The sequence below is a fragment of the Rhipicephalus microplus genome, chromosome 3 (assembly GCF_043290135.1).
Source record: "Rhipicephalus microplus isolate Deutch F79 chromosome 3, USDA_Rmic, whole genome shotgun sequence".
Lineage (NCBI taxonomy): Eukaryota > Metazoa > Arthropoda > Arachnida > Ixodida > Ixodidae > Rhipicephalus > Rhipicephalus microplus.
Genome location: NC_134702.1, coordinates 6,847,988 through 6,873,598, shown reverse-complemented (window position 1 = coordinate 6,873,598; position 25,611 = coordinate 6,847,988). Strand labels below are relative to the sequence as shown.

The 25,611-nt window shown below is 46.5% G+C and overlaps 2 protein-coding genes across 4 annotated transcripts in view; one reads left to right on the top strand and one right to left on the bottom strand.

Moving 5' to 3' along the window:
* eEF5 (eukaryotic translation elongation factor 5) overlaps nucleotides 1-19,363 on the bottom strand; it is a 39,537-nt gene extending 20,174 nt beyond the window's left edge. Inside the window, exons 1-2 of one of the 2 annotated variants that reach the window (XM_037433674.2) lie at nucleotides 19,224-19,363; nucleotides 17,593-17,775 (exon numbers count right to left, since the gene is read on the bottom strand). In XM_037433674.2, coding sequence (XP_037289571.1) covers nucleotides 17,593-17,757 — 165 coding nt within the window. In that variant the 5' untranslated portion in view covers nucleotides 17,758-17,775; nucleotides 19,224-19,363. Of the gene's footprint in view, nucleotides 1-17,592; nucleotides 17,776-18,464; nucleotides 18,778-19,223 lie in introns of those variants that run through there. The other variant, XM_075888810.1, reaches the window with a different exon arrangement.
* Nucleotides 19,364-19,596: 233 nt separating this feature from the next.
* Nucleotides 19,597-25,611, top strand: part of LOC119183354 (uncharacterized) — a 38,959-nt gene continuing 32,944 nt past the window's right edge. Inside the window, exons 1-5 of one of the 2 annotated variants that reach the window (XM_037433673.2) lie at nucleotides 19,597-19,790; nucleotides 20,647-20,710; nucleotides 20,789-20,822; nucleotides 20,933-21,022; nucleotides 21,956-22,096. In XM_037433673.2, coding sequence (XP_037289570.2) covers nucleotides 19,730-19,790; nucleotides 20,647-20,710; nucleotides 20,789-20,822; nucleotides 20,933-21,022; nucleotides 21,956-22,096 — 390 coding nt within the window. In that variant the 5' untranslated portion in view covers nucleotides 19,597-19,729. The remainder of the gene's footprint in view (nucleotides 19,791-20,646; nucleotides 20,711-20,788; nucleotides 20,823-20,932; nucleotides 21,023-21,955; nucleotides 22,097-25,611) is intronic. The other variant, XM_037433666.2, reaches the window with a different exon arrangement.

Below are 25,611 nucleotides of genomic sequence, written 5' to 3'. Positions count from 1 at the left end.
CAGATCGGCCGGGCAAATCAGGCATGTCCGGAATTTGGGGCGTCCAAGAAATCTGACATTGACGTATTGCTTTCACTTTCTTTGACTTCTCTGCAATTCTCTCACTCCATATATGCTTGCTATATGCCACACGGAAAGCTATGCTATGCTTACTGTCAGCATTCCTGGATAGCCACGTGGTCAGTATGCAGATTGCCAGTATGCACGTGGTCAGTATGCAGATTTGATTCTCGCCTCCTTATGAGGAATTCTCTCACCAAGATTGTCTTTATATATATCTGTCTTCATGCCTCAGTTTCTTTTCCTCTAAGACTTCCTCTGCATCCTCATTTCTCCAATTTGTGCTTTCCATTTGCTATATGCCGGACAAATTGGCACTAGTGTTCTGGGAGCGAAGATGAAGTGAATGTGCCAGTTGATCATTCTGGGTCACAACATTTTACGCCTAGCTAGAATAGCTTCACTGTACATCGTTGCCTGCTGAGCCAGAGACACTCAACAGGCACATGGTGAACACCCAAAAAAAAAACTGCACTTCGAGAGTAGTTGGCTATTCTAACAAACGTGAGCTGGTACCAAGCCATGAAGCAGATATTTCCCAGTACATTTACAAGCAAGCTGCTGTCCTTGCAATCAACTAACGATGAATACTACACAAGAAGCCCTTTATGAAATGCTAAAGAGCAAAATGATTTTTTGCTTATTAGGAAGTAGAATTTCACAATCCCGAAACCTCTACCCTTACCGTGCAACACGACGCTTGTAAAAAAAAAAACGAAATGCGGGTGACAGCAAGGCTTGGAGGAGGAGGATACAACTTTATTAAAAGAGATTTCATGGGTTTCGAGGTGGCTGCTTGTCTGCGGTGACCTCTTGTGCCCATGCAATGACTGCTCTCTGCAGTTTTTCGTCGGGAGAACGTATTAAGGTCTCCCATGTCGTTTCGGAGGGAACTGGCAGAAGCTCTCTGGGTGGGGGAAGGCCCTCGCATTCCCAGAGGATGCGACTTTGGTTTGCTATGGCATTTTTGTCGCAATTTTTGCATGTTGAGTCAACCTCTCCACCTGTGAATATCGCCAAGCGGTGAGGAGTGGTTAGGCTGTTCGTTTAAATTCGGCGGAGGATAGTGGCCTGCACTCTTGTGAGGTTGCTCTGCGGAGATTCTCGCACAAACGCCATTCGGTAGGAAATTTTGAAAGCGTCTACCGGGGCCTATGCAGCTTACAAAAAAGAAATTAATTATTTTGTAATCTGTGGGTGCCATAGACTTGGCATACGAGGTTTCAGAAAATTTCATCGAGCCAATACCACAAAAATACATTTTGAAATGCCTTACGTTACACAGAGATCTTGGCATGAACTTTAAAAATGGAACTTCAACCTTCATTTTCTATGATGATGAAAGTGAAGCATACAGTCGAACCCCGCTACAACGAAGCTTACAGGGTGCAGAAAAAATTTCGTTGTATTGAAATCCAAAACAATGTAGCTGATCTGAGCTATCAAAACAGAGGAACGTTTATTCTCGAAATTCAAAGAATGTCCGCTGCTTCCTATTCTTTCCCAGCAATGTCGCGACGTCATTCACACCCATGCATAGCGAGGCTATAGTGAAAAGCACGCTGAAACAACGCCTTCGTAAACGAACCAAACAGTTGCATTAACACATTGACACCTGCAGCTGTCCGCCGTCAAAATTATCAGACAACGCCGAGATCGAGGCAGGGTATTGTGGAGCGGCGGCTTTTGCATTATTCTATGCCATTCTTATCCATCACTCGCAACTAGCCGATTTTATTGATAATGTGAACAAACAGCCGCTCTGATTAATACCAAACTGGCCAAGCACAAACATATTGATAAGCATCGTAATCTGAAAAAGCATCATTCTGCGGTTGCACCCAGCAGCTGCGTGAAGGAAACCATCAACTGAGCGACTGAGCTTCAGCTTCGGATCGTCTGTGGCTGAAAAATAAGCCAGTGGCAATCCTCATTATCGCGCAATGGCAGCACCCATGCTTGTTGAATAGCGGTGTTATAGCTGTGGTTTCTGATGCTGCCAACACGTGTTTTAGACTTCGTTGACACATTTTTAGGCTCTGAAAATGCATCGAATTGTTAAATATTGGATTTACTGCATAGCATAAGTGTCCGAGCCTGCAATTGCATAGTAAAATTTCGCTGAAACCGGACGATCGAAGAAAAAGTGTTCGTTGTGGCGAATTATTTATGCATTGACTCCTATGGACTGCCGACGGGAAATCGTAAGTGTTTCATGATAGCAGAAATTTCGTTGAAGCGGGCTTCGTTGTAGTGTAGTTCGACTGTATGGCATTAGAGTTCTCAGAGTGCAGTTTGTTAATCGATACAAAGTCATTGTTCCTACTTAATGTCCCTTTAGAATAATGTTGCACACTCCTGAACACCTAGACATCAAACAGCTGCAAAAGGCTGTCTAAGCGGAACTAAAGCTACTAAGGAGAGCCTCAGTACAAACAATGCTGGAATTCAGCTGTATTCACTCATCCCGAGAAGTACCACAGCGAAACTGCCTGCGAAGAGCCAAGCAGAGTTTTTGCACCGTATTTACTCTCGTAATGATCGCACCCCTAAATTTTGTTTTCTAATTTAGATTTTTGTATACCCGCGTAATGATCGCACCCTGAACTTGCCACATCAATATGACGCGTGGGTCGTGTACAGAGTCTAGTCGATTATCGCGTTTATCACCTGTCAAATGTGTTAACACTCTTCAAAACTCGCCAAGGGAACTGCACACACCAAACTTTTTTTTTTTTAATTTTTGGACACCATTGGTGGGAATGTGCCATTTAGGATTGCGGTAAAGGCAAATGCCGCAGTTTTGACTGAATGCCTGCTATGTGTTTTAATGTCTGTGGCAGCTGAACACACCCATCTTAGTTTCTGTCTTCTAAAAGCAGGCATCACTACACTAATGCCATGAATTTACTTATTTAAATAAAAGCATTGCTTATTTAGACAGAAGAAACTTTTGACGCACCATGACTGGACCAGAACATCGCTCACACACTGCGGAGCTGCCATGTCTACCAAAAGCATCAACGGGCCTCGCGTCATGTGGAGATCACCCCATGGCCATTCCCACAGAGGTCCTGGTCCCGCCTTCACGTGAATTTTGGGGGCCCCTTTGAAGGCCACTACTTCTTGGTGATGGTGGTCAACACATTTTCAAAGTGGGTGGAAGTTACACTTGCCACCACTCCGTCAGTAGGTGCGACCATTGCAGCGCTGCGGAAGATCTTTGCAACCCAGGGGCTGTCGGACATCATAGTCTCCGATAATAGGCCCGCTTTCGCCAGCGCAGTGTGTCTGGTCTGGCTGAAAAAGAACGGAATCCACCAAATGATGGCTCCTCCGTACCACCCTGCTTCAAATGGGGCAGCTGAGCAGATGGTGCAGACTGTTAAGGGCAAACTTAAGAAGAGCCAGATTGGGGATTTCCATACGCAGGTCACCTGCATACTCTTCCAGTATCGGACTACACCTCATGATGTCATCGACCGATCTCCCTGTGAGCTTTTGCTGGGACGAATGGTTAAGACACCGTTGGACATTCCGAACCCAGACCTCAGGTCCACGGCGCTCCTCAAACAGCTGAAACAGAAGCTGGCTGCTGACAAAGGGTGCCGTCCTGGACCATTGCCAGTGCCTTGAATGCCAGTATTCGCCATGAAATACAGGATGGAACCTCGTGGCATTCACATGCCGACCATGTGAGGGCTGACTGTGGGACCGGGCTTGCATCCACGGTACCACCAGTTAAAGCCAGTGAGACCATTTCGCAAGGAACAGGCGCCTCCAGATGTGCGCCACTAGTAGGGCCACCGACAAGTTCAGTGCCATCTGTACCAACCACGGCAGATAAAGGAATCAAGAGCGGCTCGGGCAGCATCTAGTGCTATCGCACCTAGTCCCTCAACGCCTGTACCCAGGCGGAGCAATCGACGACGAAGGGCACCAAATGCTTTTCGCCTACCTGAACCAACGTCGAAACGGCTGGGACATTTATTCTTTATTTTGTATACAATAACTGTGGGTGAGGGGTGTAACGCCCTTCCTAGCCTAGTTTCATTACCTCACCAAGTTCGGCAGGCAACCTTGGTCGTGCTTGGATAACACTGACGAGCGCTGCTCCGCAGTCAGTAGCTGTTACTCAACCATGCGTGTGGGGTCGTCCTTGTTAGAGAGAAGCGCCTCGGCCCTCCCTCTCGTCCACGGTCTTCGAGGCAGATCGTGACATCGACCTGTTGTCATCCCGCAGCAGCAAGCTACAGACGCATTCCTATAATTTCCGAGAGAGCCACGTGCTTTGTGAACGTCTGTTCGCTGTTTCGCCGTGGGGCGGTATGCGAACTTTACCGCCGCGTTAACGCCAAAGGCGCTTGATTACACGCTAGAGCACAGCAACCGTGCTGCCTGCAGACATTTCGGCGTCAACGAAATCAGTATCCGATACTAAAAAAGAGCGTAAAAAGCTAATAGCTACTAAAAGCACGCGCTGGGCTTCCCGCAGACCCAAGACTGGCAAGTTCCTTGACGTTGAAAAGGCTGTCCTCAAATATGTGATGGACATGCGCAAAGACTGTTGTACTGTGTCGTTATACATGATAAGGACTCAGGCGCCCACAGGTTTCTGGAGGCTGAGAATAGCCACAAAGGACTTCCACGCCAGGTCTGGCTGGACGACACGCTTCACGTGGCAGACGTCGTGCCAGCGACTTTCATCTGTGTACGAAGACAAGGTGATCGATTTTTACAGCTTCGTCACGTGAATACGCCAGATCGGCTTCCTGCTGTGACAGATAGGCAACACCGACTAAACACTGTTGACGTTCGACGTGCCCCGAAGCACAGCTGAACGAAAAAGGTGCTCAAAGTGTCCCCGTGAAAACTTGTGCGTAAAATCAGCGATGCACAGTGATGCTGCTCGCAGTGACGGCAGAATGGCGGAAGCTACTGCCATATGTGATTCTGGAGGGCAACTTTCCCCATGGCATCCACATCCGCGCCAAAGCGAAAAGGTAGGTCGCCTACTTTCCCAGACCACTCCAGCAGTGGCGAGTGCACGTTTCCTTCTGGTAGTCCCGGAGATCCTACGAACAGTTGCCATGCACGATGACCCTACTTCTGGACATTTAGGTTCAGCGCGGACACTTCACCGGACTAAAGAACGCTTTTATTGGCCAGGTATGTAAAAGTCCGTTGAGACATCTGTGTCAGCGTCACGAACGTCCATCGACTGCTCCAGCTGGTTTTCTGCAGCCGATGCCAACTCCAAGCGCACTTTCGACCAAGTAGGGATTGACTTCCTGGGATCCTTTTGAAAGTCATCTAAGGGCAACCGATGATCAATTGTTTGCGTTGACTACCACACACACTACTGCGAGACGGCGGCCGTCCCCTACACAACTGCCAGTGATGCCTCGTTCTTGCTAAAGTATGTCATCCTCCGACACGACCCACCTGGCCCGATTATGAGCTAACGTGGATCCATGACAATTCACAACGGACGTCGTGGGGGAGCTACTCCATTTGTGTAAATCCCGCTTGCATCACTCGACACGTAGGCCTCATGGTCGATTGGATTAAGACTGTTTGGCGCGAAGAGCAGGAGCGCTTCTGCTTTTTTCACTGCTAGTGTTAGTTAGCTTTCGAGGCCATCTCGTCGACAGGGTCTGTACCGAGCTGAAGGAGTGGTGCACAGAAATCGCAATGATCCCTGGGAGTCTAACTTCGCTGCTACAGCCTCTGGACGTGTCATTGAACAAACTGTTCAAAAGACAACGTCTGGAGGCTGTACGCAGAGTGGATGGCGGCCACGATTTCACGCCAAGTGGCGAAATCAGGAGACCGTCCGTGGAAGTCATGGGCTCATAGAATATCATTTCTGACGAGGTGGTCGTCAAAAGTTTCAAATCTGTCAAAATCAGGAGACCATCCATGGAAGTCCTGGGCTCATGGATAATCGAAGCATGGAATATCACTTCTGACGAGGTGGTCGTCAAAAGTTTGAAGAAGACAGATTTCCAACACGCTCGACGGAACAAAATAGACTAGACTGTGGGACAGTGAAAACAATGCCGATTCCGACAGGGAATCGTGCGACGATGACACTGATGCCAGTAATGCGTGCATTTTATTACAAAGGTAAGTCTTACTCTACTTTTACTTTTGGTTACATTCATGATAACTATCGGAAAAATTCTGATTAGAGACTTCTTTGCATTTTGAATGCTCAGAATATTTCACGGGAAATCGACCTCAGGTAATGATTGCACCCCGAAGTTGTCATCAATTTTTTTTAAATGTGATCATTATGCGAGCATGTACGGTATTAACAAGGAGTGTTAAGAGATGATGTGACGTGCGGTGCACATGGGCCAGTCACTGAATCTAAAAAGTTGTAAAGTATTGTGCAATTTTGCAGCAACATTAAAAGAACAGCCTTGCCGAGTCAACTACTGTCACAGGGAAAAAAATGGGACTGCCTTGCTAAACACCCTTGAGAGACTGATGTGTCCACATTGCATTCATGGTACAATTTTACTACTGAAAACTGCAGTGGCCACCACACAATACATTGAAAATGTGCATCACCACTATGCTTTGATTACAGGGCAACATAGATTTGGTAACAAGAACGCAATCATAATAACAGTAAATATAGAAAATTTCAAAAATTTCATTCAATTGTATTACAGTTTTTACGCTGAGGAACAATTAATCTCCCCAAATTCTCAGTTCACGGGCCAAAATCACAGGAGTATAAATATAAAGCATTTCGTATTGGAGGAAACTTCATTTCTTTAACATGCATGTGAATCTAGGTATACAAGCCTTTAGCAATAGGTGACCAGTAAAAGAGAGAGGGATTGTGGGATGCACTGTCTGCTACCGGCTTCCGGTTCGAGAAGAGTAGACGACAGCAAACCGCTTCACCGCAAGCCTCAGATTATTTGGGATTCGCGCGTTCGGTCGCCCGTTTATCCTCGTTCTGATAAACCATGATCTGTTGTTCAGCCGTTGGCTGCTCCAAATCGAGCGTGCAAGGCAAATGCAGGTATCAATCGCCATGTAATGAAGACACCATTTAATACGCATGAATTTGCTGTGAATATTATATAGAAAAATAAATTGTGGCTCAGGCTTGCCTACCAGAGATATGGAAACGAGCGGGCGAAATCTACCTGCCATACAAGATTAGCGCCGGCCATTACACTTATATGTATGACAAAAAAAAAATGCGAAAGCTTTACTCAAGAGTAAGCTTACACAAAGCGCTGGAAGAGTTCATTTGCGTTTATCTTGGTCAAACTGTGCGCCAGGACGGCAACCAAAGAAAGAAGAGAGTTAAACAAGTGCCGGATTTCGATTATTCGGCGCCGTCTATGCCTGACTGTATTGTTTATGTACCGCCGTGCCGTGCAGGTTGACCAAGATCAGCGTTCGAATAAGCATATGACTTTGACTACAAAATGCCTCTTATAGCGCGCTAAAGCCTAGAAAAAAAGAAATATCTCAACGCGCTCAATAAGTGTTGCGCTTCATGCCGATCAATTGACTTGACTATGTCGGCCAAAGCAGCAATCCCGAAATGAATTTTTAGCACGCTGCTACAGTCATCCCCATCCCCTTAGATCTTTAAAATGGCGACTCTATCTGCAGTACTGTATCATACAAGGAAAACTGTTTTGTGTATCGACTGATCTGCTAGCCAAACTGACAGCACCACCGAGCAGCATAAAAGCATTGCAGATAGATATGTGGGGTTTAACGTCCCAAAACTACCATATGATTATGAGAGACGCCGTAGTGGAGAGCTTCGGAAATTTCGACCACGTGGGGTTCTTTAACGTGCACCCAAATCTGAGCACACGGGCCTACAACATTTCCGCCTCCATCAGAAATGCAGCCACCGCAGCCGGAATTCGAACCTGCGACCTGCGGGTCAACAGCTGAGTACCTTAGCCACTAGACCACAGCGGCGGGGCTAAAAGTATTGCAGATCATTTTAGTGCGACAAAAAAGTTTCCGGACCGTTCATGGCTTTCCTAGCTTGTCATCGTCAGTCACGGTTGGAAAAAAAATAAACAAAGCACTGACATTGCACGGAGAGGTGCTTTTTTCAGCGGAGAAGTACAAAAATGCACGCGTGCCGCTGTTCACTCGTGCAGTGCTTCGAACGGGAAGCCGTCGTATCCCACAGTTCCAAGCGATTGCCCATTTTACCGGTCACCTGTTGACCCCTGATGGGACCCCTGCAGATAGTAAACCCACACAATCGAAATACACATGAGCACCACTTTGTTGTAAAAATACTTGCCTTCATAACCCCAAGCTCACTCAGATTCAATGTTTGTCCTCATAGTTTTCAGAAGACCATCGTGAGTAAAAAGATATTGAATTCATCATTGGGAGCATGGAGTATGTGATGGCAGAAATAATACTTCTTGACAAACAACATGCATCAACAGTGCCATGTTTGCTTTTAAAGGAGTACTGAAAAAAACTTTGGCCTCGCGTTTTTCTGGTGCGATGTGTTGCTGGGGGCCTGTTAGTCATGACACTACACATCGTTTGCTACAGCACGCGACAGATAATTACAGGTACCACATTACCGATCAGCTTCAGTTTGACAGAGCTCTAAAAGCTGGGTGCAACCGTCGGCACCTAGCATGTGCGGCTCTTGACCACGTCAGCACACAGAACTGTGACACACTTCCGCATCAAGAATTCCTTTTGAATAGTCAACGGGACTGCAATGTCACCAAACGCAAAATTTTCTAAGCATGCGCCACGGCTACGCACTTGCAACCAACCGCCGAGAAATGTAGACTGCGGCAACAAGCATGGCAAAAGAAATAAAAAATGGCAGCATATCCACGGAGTGAATGATGGAGAGTGGGGCGAAGCATTCGTTCGTCCATGCGTCCGTCTGTGTGACCGTCCCTGCGTTCTTTCATGCATCCGCCCCTGCGTCCGTTCGTTCATCTATTCAACACTCCAAGTCCCACCATCTCGCATCTTTTTATCATATATTCCCCATATAAAAGCACCGCCATCCAGCGGACATTCCAAGGACTAAACGAGAGGTGGCACACGCACACTTTCTTACGGCCTGCCCTTTGGGTCCACTTCCCACCTTTAACCACCTCCAGTTCATGGTATATTCTAGTTCACTGTATTCATGGCACTGCGACCAAACGCTCGCTAAACCTTTCGAAAACCAAGGAGGTTACGCCCAGCGAGTATAACGTAGCAACCTTTCCCCGTCAGATAGGGCTCAATTTACATGCCAATGGCTGCTAATGAGAAATGAGAGACAGGAGAATTCGGCTTTTACTTTCTTACGGCTTGCGCTTCGTAACTACTTCTCATTTTTAACCACCTTGAGTTCATTCATGGTATATACAAGTTCATTGTATTCATGGCACTGCGGGCTCAACGCTCGCTAAACCTTTCAAAAGCTAAGGAGGTTACACCCAGCGAGTATAATGTAGCATCCCTTTCTTGTCTGATAGTGCTCAATGTACATGCCAATGGCTGCTAATGGGGATTGCAGCGTGCGCGTTGACTAAAAGCCGAATGCTCAAGTCTCTCATTCCCCATTAGCAGCCATTGGCATGTACATTGAGCACTATTTTTTATTGTTAAGCAACGCACAGGAGAAATCTCTCACTGGCACCACCTTGGAGGTCAAGTGTTATACCTATTTCGGGTATGTGCCACTGGTGGTTACATACGAGGGATGCCCAAGCCACGCCATAAGGAGCTTCGCCCCTAAAAAAAACATGGCAGCTGTAACGTCAACATAAATTATTTTATGTTGACATCCTCTTCGAGGGTGTCAATGGCACAATCGAGTCGGCTAATGCAAACTTCGAGATTCATTTCGTACTTTCCCAGCTGTTGATATTTTGCAGATGATGAACGAATGTTTCTGGGAATCGACCCCACAGGCTATCTCTCGGCCACAAATTAATCTGACAAGTATGCCAAGGAGAACAGAGGATACTATCGCGTTTAACTGCAGAGTAGAAGCTGACAAACAAATGATTGGGGGTATAATAACCGCAGTTCACTGTGGCTCATGCTCCACTAGTTGATGTAAATGCAGCACAGAAAAGACGGGGTTCAATAGTAAACGTACTCAGGTTATGGTCACATAAAATACGGCTAACTGAACTGCATATGGCACACAGTCAAAGCTCTCCCACTAATCTGCAATATGTAAAATTTTTTTTCTTACAAACAAGCTTTAAAAAGGCCCTGCAACAAATTGCTGAACAATTTTTGAATGGCTACACTAAAAGAGGTTATTGCTTCAAGCTTAAATTGCCAGAAAATTTTACAGTCGAGCTCACATATAACGGCCCCACTTAAAATGAATGTTCCCTTAAGGGGGCAGACTCACCTTAAACATTTTATTCTTTATTTCTTCAGTGTTCTTGATCAAAGTGCACAGGCTCATGCTGTTTGTACTGCCGATTTCAAACATGTAATCACTTTTTTTTTCCTGAGACAACGCAAGTTTAAGGCCATCATAGAAAAAAAGTACTTAATTAAAAGTGATATGTAAGTTGGTGCAACATATACTAATGACTAGAAATTGAAAGTATGCAAGAGCTTGTTCTTTTGTCTTTCTTGGTTATCTTACAGCAAAATGATCTCTCCATTTTCAAAAGCTGTTGGAATGGTGTTACAATTTTGATGAGTATGTAATTAAAAAGGCTTCTGCTCCAAATTCTGCTTCCATACTTGCATTCTACACTAACAGGTTTCTGTTGCAAAAAGAATTATTGTCGTGCTTGCCCGAGCTGCAGAGATATTGAGGCCTCAAATTTACTTTTCCGAGAAAAATGGAACTGATAAAACCAATCACAATGTGCATGTTTTGCAATGCTAATAAAGGTGCTCATGAATAGGTAGTAGAGCATCAGACACAGGTGCTGGCAAATTATAAAAATGCCTCGATGTAGGTTCCCCATTTTCTTTTTGCAGGTTCCTCATTGTGCTAGCACAAAGAATCTGATATGTGGTGTTTAACGTCCCAAAACCACCATATGATAATGAGAGACGCCGTAATGGAGAGCTCCGGAAATTTCGACCACGTGAGGTTCTTTACCGTGCACCCAAATCTGAGCACACGGGCCTACAGCATTTCCGCCTCCATTGGAATTGCAGCCGCCGGAGCTGGGATTCGAACCCGCGACCTGCGGGTCAGCATCCGAGTACCTTAGCCACTAGACCCCAGCGACGGGGTTAAAAAGCATTGCAGATCATTGTAGTGCGACAAAAAAGTTTCCGGACCGTTCATGGCTTTCCTAGCTTGTCATCGTCAGTCACGGTTGGAAAAAAAAAATAAACAAAGCACTGACATTGCAAGGAGAGGTGCTTTTTTCAGCGGAGAAGTACAAAAATGCACGCGTGCCGCTGTTCACTCGTGCAGTGCTTCGAACGGGAAGCCGTCGTATCCCACAGTTCCATGCGATTGCCCATCTTACCGGTCACCTATTGACCCCTGATGAAACCCCTGCAGATAGTAAACCGACACAATCGAAATACAAATGAGCACGGCTTTATTGTAAAAATACTTGCCTTCGTAACCCCTAGCTCACTCAGATTCAATGTTTGTCCTCATATAGTTTTCAGAAGACCATCGTGAGTAAAAAGATATTGAAATCATCATTGGGAGCATGGAGTATGTGATGGCAGAAATAATACTTCTTGACAAACAACATGTATCAACAGTGCCATGTTTGCGTTTAAAGGGGTACTGACAAACTTTGGCCTCGCGTTTTTCTGGTGCGATGTGTTGCTGGGGGCCTGTTAGTCATGACACTACACATCGTTTGCTATAGCACGCGACAGATAATTACAGGTACCACATTACCGATCAGCTTCAGTTTGAGAGAGCTTTAAAAGCTGGGTGCAACCGTCGCCACCTAGCATGTGCAGCTCTTGACCACGTCAGCACACTTCCACATCAAGAATTCCTTTTGAATAGTCAACAAGACTGCAATGTCACCAAACGTAAAATTTTCTAAGAATGCGCCACGGCCACGCACTCGCAACCAACCGCCGAGAAATGTAGACTGTGGTAACAAGCACGGCAAGAGAAAAAAAAAAAATGGCAGCTGTAACGTCAACATAAATTATTTTATGTTGACATCCTCTTCGAGGGTGTCAATGGCACGATTGAGTCGGCTAATGCAAACTTCGAAATTCATTTCGTACTTTCCCAGCTGTTGATATTTTGCAGATGATGAACGAATGTTTTTGGGAATCGACCCCACCGGCTATCTCGGCCACAAATTAATCTGACAAGTATGCCAAGGAGAACAGAGGATACTATCGCGTTTAACTGCGGAGTAGAAGCTGACAAACAAATGATTGGGGGTATAATAACCGCAGTTCACTGTGGCTCATGCTCCACTAGTTGATGTAAATGCAGCACAGAAAAGACGGGGTTCAATAGTAAACGTACTCTGGTTATGGTCACATAAAATACGGCTAACTGAACTGCATATGGCACACAGTCAAAGCTCTCCCACTAATCTGCAATATGTAAAATTTTTTTTGTTACAAACAAGCTTTAAAAAGGCCCTGCAACAAATTGCTGAACAATTTTTGAATGGCTACACTAAAAGAGGTTATTGCTTCAAGCTTAAATTGCCAGAAAATTTTACAGTCGAGCTCACATATAACGGCCCCACTTAAAATGAATGTTCCCTTAAGGGGGCAGATTCGCCTTAAACATTTTATTCTTTATTTCTTCTGTGTTCTTGATCAAAGAGCACAGGCTCATGCTGTTTGTACTGCCGATTTCAAACATGTAATCGCTTTTTTTCCTGAGACAATGCAAGTTTAAGGCCATCATGGAAAGTTTAAGGCCATCATAGAAAAAAAGTACTTAATTAGAAGTGATATGTAAGTTGGTGCAACATATACTAATGACTAGAAATTGAAAGTATGCATTTTACAGGAAAACGAACTTGCCATTTTTAAAAGCTGTTGGAATGGTGTTACAATTTTGATGAGTATTTAATTAAAAAGGCTTGTGCTCCAAATTTTGCTTCCGAACTTGCATTCTACACTAACAGGTTTCTGTTGCAAAAAGAATTATTGTCGTGCTTGCCCGAGCTGCAGACATATTGAGGCCTCAAATTTACTTTTCTGAGAAAAATGGAACTGATAACACCAATCACAATGTGCATGTTTTGCAATGCTCATAAAGGTGCTTATGAATAGGTAGACCTTCAGACACAGGTGCTGGCAAATTATAAAGAAGCCTCGAAGTAGGCTCCCCATTTTCTTCTTGCAGGTTCCTCATTGTGCTAGCACAAAGAATCCGATTGATATGTGGTGTTTAACGTCCCAAAACCACCATATGATTATGAGAGACGCCGTAGTGGAGAGCTCCGGAAATTTCGACCACCTGGGGTTCTTTAACGTGCACCTAAATCTGAGCACACGGGCCTACAACCACACAAAATCTGGACAGTCAGAATGACATTACAAAAATATTACCACATCCTGGTGGGTGAAAATTTGCATAAAGAGAGAAAAATACTTCCAGAAACCCAATATGTCAATTTTAAAAATGCATTTTCTTGTCACTTTTTAGTCCCAAAGAGCACTTTTTGGACCCGCGTGACTGCGGAAGTATACATTATCTTTATACACAAAATCGCAACGAACGTGAACGCCATTGGCGAGGTGCCCATAGATTCCTAAGCAGTCTAGTTGTCAGACTGTTGATATGCAGGGTCTAATGTCCCAAAATCACCATGATTATGAGAGCCGCTATAGTGGAGGGCTCCGGAAATTTCGACCCCCTGGGGTTCTTTAACGTGCACCCAAATCTGAGTGTACAGGCCTACATTTCCACCTCCGCCGGAAATGCAGCCGGGATTCGGTCCCGTGACCTGCGGGTCAGCCTAGTTGTCAGACTGTTGCCGCTCTCCTGGACTGCTTTTTTGTAATGCACCCCTTCGTCCTTTGTCCAGCAATTCCCCCCCCTCCCGGCTTTACTAGCAATTCATTCCGCGTGCATGCTGACTGAGCGAACAGCCAACAGAGGCTACTCTCGCAAGCAAGCTACCTGGACTATCCCCTTCGCAACTCCTTCGCCAGTCTTCTCGTGACAACCCCATTCTTAACCCTCTTTCTCCCCAAGATTCTACCTCCGCAATGCTGCCGCATCCAGTTTTTTTTTTTCCTGGCTAGAAAGCAGGCCAGAGAAGTTACACGCGTGCTTGCTTGTCTTATCGCACATGCGCTTCTTGCTCACTAGCTGTTAGTGTTTAAGTGTTCTGTAGTGGCGTGCGGTCACGATGGCAGACGGTGGCACGAAGCAAAAAGCGCTGGACATTGCTACCAAGTGAGCCATTTTAAAAGAGGTCCCTCAAGGTGTGAAAAACAGCAAGTTGGTTAAAAAGCACGGTGTGAGCAAGTCAGCCAGATCGAAGTTCCTGAACAACAAGAAAAAGATCATCAGTACCGACGATAACATGACGGAGAGAAAGCGCTTGCGGAGGGCTACCAACGCGGACGTGGAGGACGCACTGTTGAAATGGTTCGTTGATGTGCAGGCTCGGAACATTCCGATAAGCGGTCCTATGATGCTGGCCAAAGCGAAAGACTTTGCGTTCCTTTTGGACTTTCCCTACTTCTGCCCCAGAAACGATTGGCTACATCACTTTAAAGTGCGTCATGGTATTGTGTTCAAATCGATAGTTGGCGAGGCGGCCTCGGCTAGTGACCAAGAAGTCCCGAGGCTGGAAGCTAATCTAGACACCATTTCCAGCTATGCGGAGTGAAAAGTTTACAGCGCAGAAGAAACTGCACTAGTTCATCATATGCTACCGGAAAGAACTCGCGCCATGAAAGGAGACATGAGCACTGGCAGCAAACATAGCAACAGCACTGTTGTGCACAGATATGGATAACAGCGGCCGGCGCGTGCCCTTTGTACCGTAATTACTCGAATCTAACGCGCACATTTTTTCCGGTTAAGGGAGTTCATAAATTGCATGCGCGTTAGAATCGAGTACGAACAAAAAAATTACGGTCAATCTATTGCCATCAGAAAATCCAAAATGGCCGCCCCCTACGTGTGTCGGCATGGCGCGTCGGCCATTTCTGCCTATGTGTTTCCCATGTGCGGCACTTCGTACGTGTGCTGAGGAGTTAGTCATCTAGTAGTGCATTAGCATCGACGGCGTGGAAGGGACGACTCCAAAAACTCGAGTGCACCACGATGCCGCTTTTAAAAGAAAAGTCATCGCGGGTGCAGAAACGGACGGAAATCGGGCCGCATCGCCGTCGTTCGGAGTTCCCGAAACGTGCGTGCGGGACCGGCGGAAACAAAAGCAGAAGATTGTCGACAGCAAAGCTTCACGCAAAGGCTTCAGTGGACCACAGCAGCGTCGGTTCCGTAAATTGAAGAGCTGCTCGGCGAGTATGTGCTTGAGCAGCGAGCGGCACAGCGGCCCGTGACGACAGAACTGCTCCAAGTGCGGGCTATGCAATTAGTCTTAGAAAACGGTCTAATGCGGAGCCAGTTTAAAACGAGCAGGTGCTGGCTAACTAACTTTATGAAGAGGAAAGGCTTTTTCCTCCGAAGGGAAACGTGCATATGCGAAAAGTTTTGCGGAGGAGTACGATGAAAAGCTTCACAGTTTTCAGAGTTTCGTCCTAAACTTGCGGCGCAACAACGGCTACCTGCTTGGGCAAATCGGGAATGCGGATCAGACGCCTCTTTACTTCGACATGCCTGGCACCACAACCGTCGAAAAGAAGGGGGCGAAGCAAGTTCGCGTGCCGACATCGGTCCACGGTAAAACTACAGTGACGGCAATGCTCTGTTCCACGTCAGAAGGGCACAAGCTTCGCCCGTACCTCATATTTAAATGGAAGACGCTCCCGAAAGGAGTCTTCGAGTGGTGTGATCGTGCGGGCCAACGAGAAAAATGGGTGCGCGTTGCAATCGATGTCTTACGGTTTTTTTTTTTTTCGTGGTGGAAATCGGGTGCGCGTTACAATCGAGGGCGCGGTAATCAGCTAACGAAGAAGCCACGTTGCTTTCGGGGATATGTGCCTGTTTGTTACAGATATATTGCCAAAGCATGGATGACGCACGAATTATTTGCAGAGTGCCTGCGCGAATTTGAGTACGACATGCATGTGCTGCTCGTGGTCAACAACTGCTCCGCGCACCACATACAAGCCTCGCAAACGGCAGTGGCCTTGCTTTGCCTGCCACCCAACACAACGTACAAGGTGCAACCGCTGGTCTTGGGCATCATTCGGGTGTTTAAGAGTCATTATAGGCGCCGCGTTGTGGAGCGCTTGCTCATAGCTGTTGACCGCCCGGCAGCCAACCTGGCACTTCGGATGACCTCGTACTCAACTTTGGAGATGCTGAAGGCTTTGTGGACAGAGGTGACTGCTACATGCGCGTGAACCTGTTTCCGCGAGGCCGGCTATGCTGACGCCTAGCCTGAAGACCCCGAAGAGGACCGATCCGCCGATTTGTCGCAGCGCTTCGTCGACTCCGACTTGGAAAATCGGGACATCTGCTGGGATGACTTTATTACGGCCGATGGTGATGCTGACACTGATGAGGTGCGCGACAAGAGCGATGCAGAGGAATCGGACGACGATGACAAAACTTTGGAGCCAGCGACCACGAGCGTGCCTATAGCAATTGGCTACATAGATGGCCTTAGGCAGCTTGTATATGCCAAGGGCCTCAGAGAAGAACACGCTGCAACCTTACATAAACTTTAGACTGTACTGATCACATTTGCGCTATCAAAACAGACTTGCATGATGGACTTTATCACCAAAAAATGAAATTCTTTGGTTTTTCAATTGCAACTTTTTAAAAGCCGTGTTCCATTTAGAACCAACTTCGGGATATAACGAAGGGATGCCGCGTCATGCTCAGGTTCGTTATATGCGGGCTCGGCTGTGCCTGTTGAGCAGCAAGATTACAAGAATTTGTTTCATTATGCTGAAATTACTCCGAGAGAGAGATCACAAAGGGGAAAAGAGGATGTGTCGTCCCTTTGGTAGTGTGCATCATGACCGAGATTTCTTTTTTTCACCTTAAATTCAGGTGCACAGCTTACTTGCAAATATGATCACATATGTGGCTGGATCCCACGGCGGCCATGGTAACTATGCAATTAACGATTGATTCTCAAATCAGCCAATGGCCATTGACGTGGGTTTATTGAATCATTTGTAGTGAAGAGAAAGGCAGGAAGCAGGCGTATTCCAGGCCTTGTGTGCTTACGCATGAACAAGCTTGAAGTGTACTAGTGGGCTAGTTGGTTTGTGATATTCTAGATAAACGGTGCTTACATTTTTCTTTGTGTTTGTCTTATCCTGGTGTGCACTGCCGTTTATCGTAAACATTCTTGTGGGCCTGGAGTGCTTGGCAGCGTTTTCTGACCACGTAATCCGCAGTGTTTTCCGACTATGACAAAAACGTTGAAGAGCCTTTTCAAAAACATAAGAGCACTAAACTTGCAAAGATACCTTTGCGTGACCGTGCTTCCCAGTCTTAGACGTGGTCATCTCGACGATGCGGCAGGGCCTGCCCTTGAGCATGACAAATCCGTTCTTGCGAAGAGAAGAGCACTGCACAGGGTACGTCTGGGAGGCACCAGACCCTGCTGCCTGGTACTGCTCTGTGTCATCCATGATGATCCCTCAGTGCCACTGCAGAAGCACAGTGCATGAATGTGAAATGGGCAGTGCTAATTACGATGTAACATCGTCCTGACAAGCTTTGCAACTCGTACGCGCTTTCAAAACAAAGTTTATGACCATTATGATGGACATGCAGTAAGTTGTGCAACTAGTCAGGCAGTGCAGTTGATCGACGGGTGGGCGCCATGCGATCATGCAGCCACGTGCACTAACAACTCCGACAATACGACGGGCCTGGCAGGTGCACCCGTAAAACCAGGTATTGAGGTCAACGTAGAGGGCCCTCGCCACGAGGCAGCTTGGCCTGGGGAACAACACGTGCGGCACAACTTGTACGAAACTTTACAGGGTCCCGACCGAACTATTCAAGCGGAGAATAAAAACTAACGGTCCGGGGCAAGTTGTTAAATGCAACAGCAACTTATTACGGTACGAAAAGTTCGGAGCACGTCTAAAAGTAGACCCGACTCGACGAATCGTCAAATGCACGAACTGGCGATAAGCGTCGGACATACCTAGCTCCAAAGAAACCATTCGGGCGCCCAACAGAATGAGCTCTGCTCGATGATAAGAATGATCGAGGTCGAACTGGGTCGTCGCCCTAGACTTGTGTAAAGTTTAGAAGACACAAAAAGTGCTTAACCATTAACGAAACAACCCACGGCACCGAACTGCCGTGACTACGCCAAGACACACACCTGCTGCCGTTGCTGTGGATGTCAGTGGCAAAATATGGCTCGTTGCAACGCCAGGAGACGCACTACTCAAGTCGCGTTAAAAAAAAACTGCAAAAACGTTTCCGGGGGCTCGTCCCATAAGAAGACAGCAGCGAGCGTAGATGCCAGATGCTGCAAGCACGAGGGCCGTCACACGGAATTCACGCGGCCGCTCAGCTGTGAATAGCTACCAGCAACAATGGCATGAAAGGTATCCACCGAGCGACGCCTTATCTGGCTCGCAGACGATACTGGAAACAAACGAAACTGACCGCAAAACCTCAACAGCATTAGGCCTAACCTTAGTCCTCCACACGTCGCTCGGTCTGTGCGGCGTTGACAAAAGACGGCGCCAGTCTCACACGATCAGCCGGCGAAATGAACGGCCACTGCTCGTACAGCAAAGCGGCGGGAACCGAGACGCACAACTCACAACCGTCACTTTGCCATTCATATGCTGGTGGGTAGCACAGAAGACACAGCCGCGTTTTGCCAAACACACGCGCAGCAGATGAACAACCGGACCTCCAAAATAGGCGCAAGAGTTGTCATGGCGCGAGACATGGCCTAGGCCTAATTTCACATAACCTGTATATTCCCGAAAATGCACCAAAACCGCAAGCAGCATACGCATACGCGTGAACCGGGCGCATGCAACAGGCCAGAGATAACCAAGGGAGTTTGCTGTTAAATATTACGTAAAAGGATAGCTGCGAAAGAAAAGCCCCATTGAATACTTACATGTGACTCGTCCGGCTGCTAGTGGAAAAGGGATAAGTGCACTTTCGCTCCACGTTTTCGGAAGCACTGCTCTGTGTAAAAGGTGACACGAAGTTGATCTCTCAAAACTCCTAAATGTTTTTACTTCGCAATACATGCTGCAAAGCAAATCATTCGGTTATGTTTTATTTATTGCAATTTTATTATTTGTTTTTCAGTGGTATTAGAGATGAGCAATAGTGCAGAATATTCAGTTTCGGTTTCTTCATTGTTTCGGCAGATACGGGAATGCGGCCACTAACTGACAAACGAATGAGAAACGTGCATATTTTTGTAATTCTGTTTTGCCCCTACGTCATGGTTCTTTGGACCAATCATGCAGAAGCTTACCGGCGTTCTATGTGTAGCGTGCACGGTTAGAACTGGGGAGGGAGAACAAAGTAAAGGACGGGAGTCGTTCCATCGGTGCTGGCGGAAGGAGGCCGGTACAGTGTGAATAACATCCTAGGACGGGAACGCTTAAAATCATGGCGGAGACGGAGATCGGTTCAGAGGAACCAGTTTCAAGAAAGAAAAAGGAAGTTCTCGGTAATGTACTGCACATCACGAACGCGATGCGCGCTTTGCTGAGAAGGCTTCTGGCACACCGCAAAATCCGTGATTAGCGGTAGCATGCTTTTGATTGACACATGCTGCTGCGCCGCGGACTCGTTGGCGGCTGCGCGGATTGTCAGTAACTAAATTGGCCTTTAGCTCTTGCATGCACTGCTAGAAATTTTCAGGCACGAGCACACTAACCTGGAATGCTTAAGCCTAGCTGCGGTGTGTTTTTAGGCCTAGTGGATGCACGCTGCGCGTAGAATCTTTATAAATAACCCGCCTCGTACTGCGTCCCATCCTGTGTTTTTTTTTTTTTTTCTCCTTATGTGTATAGCTGTAATGGATGGTTTGCCGTTGAAGTTAGTGGAGTTGATGAACCGAACCACGGCGTAGTTCAATGCTGGCGAAACAAACCAACCGAAATGCTACAGATTTATTTTGCAACTCCTTATGTGCCTGCGCTTTATACTTGACGGAACTGGTGACTTCGAGTGTAACATGTCTAATTGGTGCTGTGGTACCTGTAGCGGGTATATTTTATTATATGCACTTGTGTAGCACAGATAGCATGTTGAGCTTTGCCCCAGAGGTGCCGGCGATGTTGATAGCTTGTGCTGTAAATATTTTCTCGTGTGCATTCGAACATAGCATGGAAGGCGTGGCTTCTGCGCATCCTGTCACATGGCGGCTGTATAGGCAAAAACTTTGCCGTCTATTCAAGTCGTTGGATAGTTAGGAAAAATAATTGTAAATTTTTAGCGTGGATTGCCGAAAAAAAAAACGATTGTTTGTTAGCCGCGTGTTGCGGTCTAAATCAAGCGTATGCTTTGCCTTTATTTTTCAGCTGAAAGAGTTTTGGGAACTGTGAAATGGTTTAACGTGAAAAATGGATACGGATTTATAAACAGGTAAGGCGCAATACGTTTACTCAGAGGCTGAAGTTCATACTCATTTTTTTTTCCTTCGTGCTCCCGCCATCATTACAGAAATGACACAAAAGAAGACATCTTTGTTCATCAGGTATGTTTGTACAACCGTTCAAGTCTGTTAATGGGCAGCTGGTTGCAGGTATTGCACAGGATATCAATGAAGCATATGGAGTCAGAAAGCATTGTGGTTTTTATTTCCAGACTGCAATAACAAAGAACAACCCTCTGAAAGTTGTCAGAAGTGTGGGTGAAGGAGAGACCGTCGAGTTTGATGTTGTCGTCGGTGAAAAGGCAAGTTTCATGTTCTTAGTATTAGTTTGCTTCTAAATGGTATTTTCTTTTAAGCAAAGAGCAACATTAGTATGCCTTTTTTTATCTATTCTAATGAACTATAAATTGGAAGTGAGGGAAACACAACTATTACCATGATAACACTCTTAAATAAAGTACGGAAACACAGAACTACAATAATGGTGGTGCGACACTACCTTCCAGTGCCCACACCAGCTTGCCATGTCGTAAGTCTTGATGGCGGCTGCTCGGGCCTACATCTTTGTCATAAATTTTCAAGCACGAGATGTGCCCTTCATTCAATTAGTGTACATACAAGTATTTTTGAGCAATAGAGTAGTATCCATTGCCAAGAGGTTATCTTGTTTTGAGGGCAAAGCGTGTAAGAAAGCTCGATAGGGTTTCAGCACCCTACGACATGGACACTATTGGGACAAGTTCGGTGTGCCGCATACCATCCTGAGTGACAATGCGCTAGTAGCGATGACGTCAAGGATTCGAGGGTTCTCATAGAGTTGCTCTCACTGTTCCTCGCACCACTTCGAATGATTTCATAAAATTACAGACTCAAGCAAGCGATAAAAGACAGGCGAAAGAAAAGAACATAATTCGACGTGTGCTTGTCAGCCAGCATGTTGAGCAACCGTGGTTAGCTGCAGTTATGTTGGGAATTTTTAGTTGCCAGGTCTGAATGTTTTGATGGGCCATTAGGACACTTTTAGTCACTGGAACGGTATTCAGAAAAGATTACCCTACTGCTTTACGGTGTATCCTTTCTAGTGCATTGATGTTAGTTTTAGTTTGAGAATCCCATACAATAGCTGCATATTCTAGCTTAGGGGGTACTCAAAACTGATTGATAGACATTTGCAGTAGTTTTTCTTTGGTGCTTTGAATAGCATAGCAGAGGTGTAACAAGTGGTGTTCTTGCAGGGCAACGAGGCGGCTAATGTGACTGGCCCAGAAGGGGTGCCTGTTAAAGGCAGCCCCTATGCGGCTGACCGCAGGAGGGGGCGCTTCAGGGGTCGCTGGATGGCGCAGCGCAGGAGGCCACCCCCAAGGCAGTCCACCGGGGTGAGTTCTGCAACCATCAAAGATTGAAATTTTTCTTGGGGTCTGTCGGTGAGTTCTCACAATCTAGAAAGCATTAATTCATTTGCAAGATCATTCTCTTTTTTGCCACCAAGCTGCTGCAGCAGTGACAGAAGGGGTGGCTGATGAGGCCGTGCTGTAGTCACACACTCTAAAAAAATATCGAGTAAACAAAGGGTGTCTTTTTGTCGCACAACAATAATCGTCATCAGGCTTGCATGCGCTTCTTTTCTTGAAAACTCCGCGCTGGCCACTTTCCTATCGAGAATGCAATGTAACGCTGATAATGGGCCTGTCGATCATGACTGGAATGTACCGGGCGCGTGGCGATAGCGCAAGGATCGAACGCAATATAGATGACGATTATTGTTGTGCGACAAAAAGACACCCTTTTTACTTGCTCTTTTTTTTCAGAGTGCAGCTTTATTGAGATGTTGGAGTAAGTTGAGGTGACAGCAGTTGTGGCGGCCGCATTCAGCCTCCACTCCCCTGGTTTTATAGACCAAACAAGGGGCCGTCGAGTGTAGTGTGAGGGATACTTGAGACTTTTCGTCAACATCAGCCACAGGACATGAGTTGTTTTCTCTCTCTCTTTTTTCTAATCAAGACTCTGAACTAGCTGTGATGCTTGAAGCACAGTGTTTAGGGCAAGCCTGGCAGCATCTCATAGGAAGGCCAAGAATATGACATTGCTCTAAAGCTTTTGACCTGCGATGACTGGGGAACTAGAGACTACAAAGTTCACCAAGGCCAGAGGGCAGCGCGTCCAAGGGAGTGACATGCCCGTAGAGCCAATGGGGATGAAAATTGAACACTGTGATAGTGCCGTCTAGATTGGCAGTTGTACAAAGATTGGAAATTTATTTTGCTTAATACTGAAACACCTTTTATATTCTATCTTTCATACTCAATGAACTTTTTAGCACTAATAATAACTAAGAATATTGTTTGTATAATGAAGTATGTTTCGAAAGCACCCAGCGGTCGAAATTTAGTGAGGGTGAGAAAGTTGTGCGTGAGTTTACAACGAACACGTAGCACGTAATTTTTCAAAACTGTGCCGTAATAGCGGAATTACACGCGTTTATCGAAACACGACAATCGCTTCTTTCTCTTTTTCCTACACTACCCCCTTCCAAAACCGCTTGCACCCTTTTCGCTGAGTCAGCCGAGTGCCCCTCCTCATCTCGCTTGGCATACGTCACCGCTCACGCGCTGTTCGAGACAGCTTTTACTTCCGGTTGTCGCGATCCGCCACTCCGACGACCCAGCTCGCCGTCAACTGTGTTGTGTGTCATCTGGGTGCACTGATCGTTGACTAACCGCTGTCGTGCCGACCCGTGCCCCTACGAATCGTGTTGTTATGGGCCCTGTGTTGGGTTACGGGCCGCAGATGTTGATTCACAAGTGGCAACACGACCAAGAACAGCAAGTCGCGCACGACCAGCTGTTTGCAGAATGACCGGAAGTCGTCGGTTGTCTTTCGGCCAATCCCAAGCATTGAAAATGGTAACGTCATCGAGTTTCACTGGTGATGTCACACATGTAAGTGGCGGGAATGGCCGTGACCAGAAAGGAGCTTTTTTTTTTTTTTTTTTTAATTGTGCTGTGCTCGCTACCTGTAGCGCTGCTGCGTGTGGCATCGTTGATCAGGATGGCATTCTGCTCGCGATGCGCTTGTTTGCTTGAAATGTCCGCGAAACTATCAAAGGAGCTTTGGGGCACTTTATAAGTCGAGGTTTATTGTTGAAATAGCGGTCCAGAAACCTCGTAGAGTTACTTTTGTGCCAACTAAAGGCCTATTTTGAAATAAAATCGCGTTTCAGTAATCCACATCGGGTTAGTGCACTTCAAATTACTTGCCTCAACAAGCGGACCGACCAGACCGTCTCGCGTCACGTTGCCTGGCTTTACTGCGCTAGTAGCAGGAGGCCGAAAGCAGCGGAAGCGACAGCAGCAACGGCCGTTGATCAATTTCCCGCCATTGGCTTCTAGATTGCAAACATTGTTTCAACTGTGCCCCGCTAGATGGCACCACCTGTCCCTTGTAACCATGCAAAAATTGAATTTCTCAACCACTTGTGCCATTCCCCATAGCAACGTCTGGGGGGTTCTTTTTTCCACGAGTTAAACAGAAACCAACAAGTAGCATTTTATTGCATCTCTTGATGCACGAAAGGCTCTTTATTTAGTGCAGTTAGATCGATTACTAGTGATTATTTGTAGGCAGTCTGTCTGATGTTATAGGATCATTTGGAGAATGTCCTGCTGCAGCGCTTGTGTTCGTGTGCATTTACCTTAATTACTCAGTAAGTAGGGCACTGTTTTTGATAATATATTCATTGTAGATGTTGTCATACATTGAGCTTTCACTCCGACATAAATTGTTACTTGACTTTAATGTTCCTGTAAGATATGGCGGCTGGCGTTTGTGGGGTCTCGAATTGGCGTGCAAGCACCACGCCACGCTCTTGGAGTGAACGGACACAGCAGACATGGTCGGTACAAACCAAACAATACACATACATTTATTTAAGTAATTTAGACGACATCGTCCGCCAAATGATACATCAATCATGATGAACCGACTAAGACTTCCTTACACAGAATTTCCATGCACTCCAAAACATGACAAACACAATAACACGACAAACACACAATCGCATACCCAAGGCGGTGTCGCCAAGGCTTGACATACCACGTGGGCCCCCCGGCGCGCAGGCCTGCGGTGCCACGCGCCGAGGGATCCACGTTAGAGACGACCGTTCGCCGCAACTGCCACGTGCAGAAGAGACTGGCTCAACTCTCGCCCGCCACCAAGGCCTGCCTTCCCCCAGGGGTCACCGCCGGTGCTACCACTCTACCAACAGTGGTACTCGACGCGAATACGCCACCTATCGCCCGGCAGTCATCACCCGAAATGCGGCCTTGGGGCGAGACACGTGCGCCACACGGCGCAAACAACATTACAGGGGGTGTAGGCACACCCACACGTTTCACATTGCAGCCAACATCATCGATGTCTGCTTCTGGGTCATGGCTGTCTTCTGCTCACTGCAACAGTCCCCTCTCTCAATTTCTCCCGTTTTCATGTTGTACATTGCAGTAAATTACTCCCAAGAAGCTTACAAGTATCTTGTATGCTTAGTTTAGTCAGTTATACCATATTTACTCGCGTAATGAACGTATCTCCAACTTCAGTCATCTAAATTTGGATCTTCCTTTTCCTCTCGTAATAAATGCACTTGCTGTATCTGTCCTGCTAACCGACACCTGGTGCCTCCTTGTCTGTTGGATCGTTTTCGTATTCTTTATTATTATGCCGACCCACCTCGGCTCGCTCCTTCTCCCCTTGCCCGCTGCCGCGCACCGTGTGTGTTTTTTTTTTTTTTTCTTCCTATCTGTGTGCGGCAAGCATCCAGTCTCTCTTAAATATATATGCGCCATTGCGGGGTTCACGAACGATGCTTGTGTAGAGGCATCGGAGCTAACAAGCA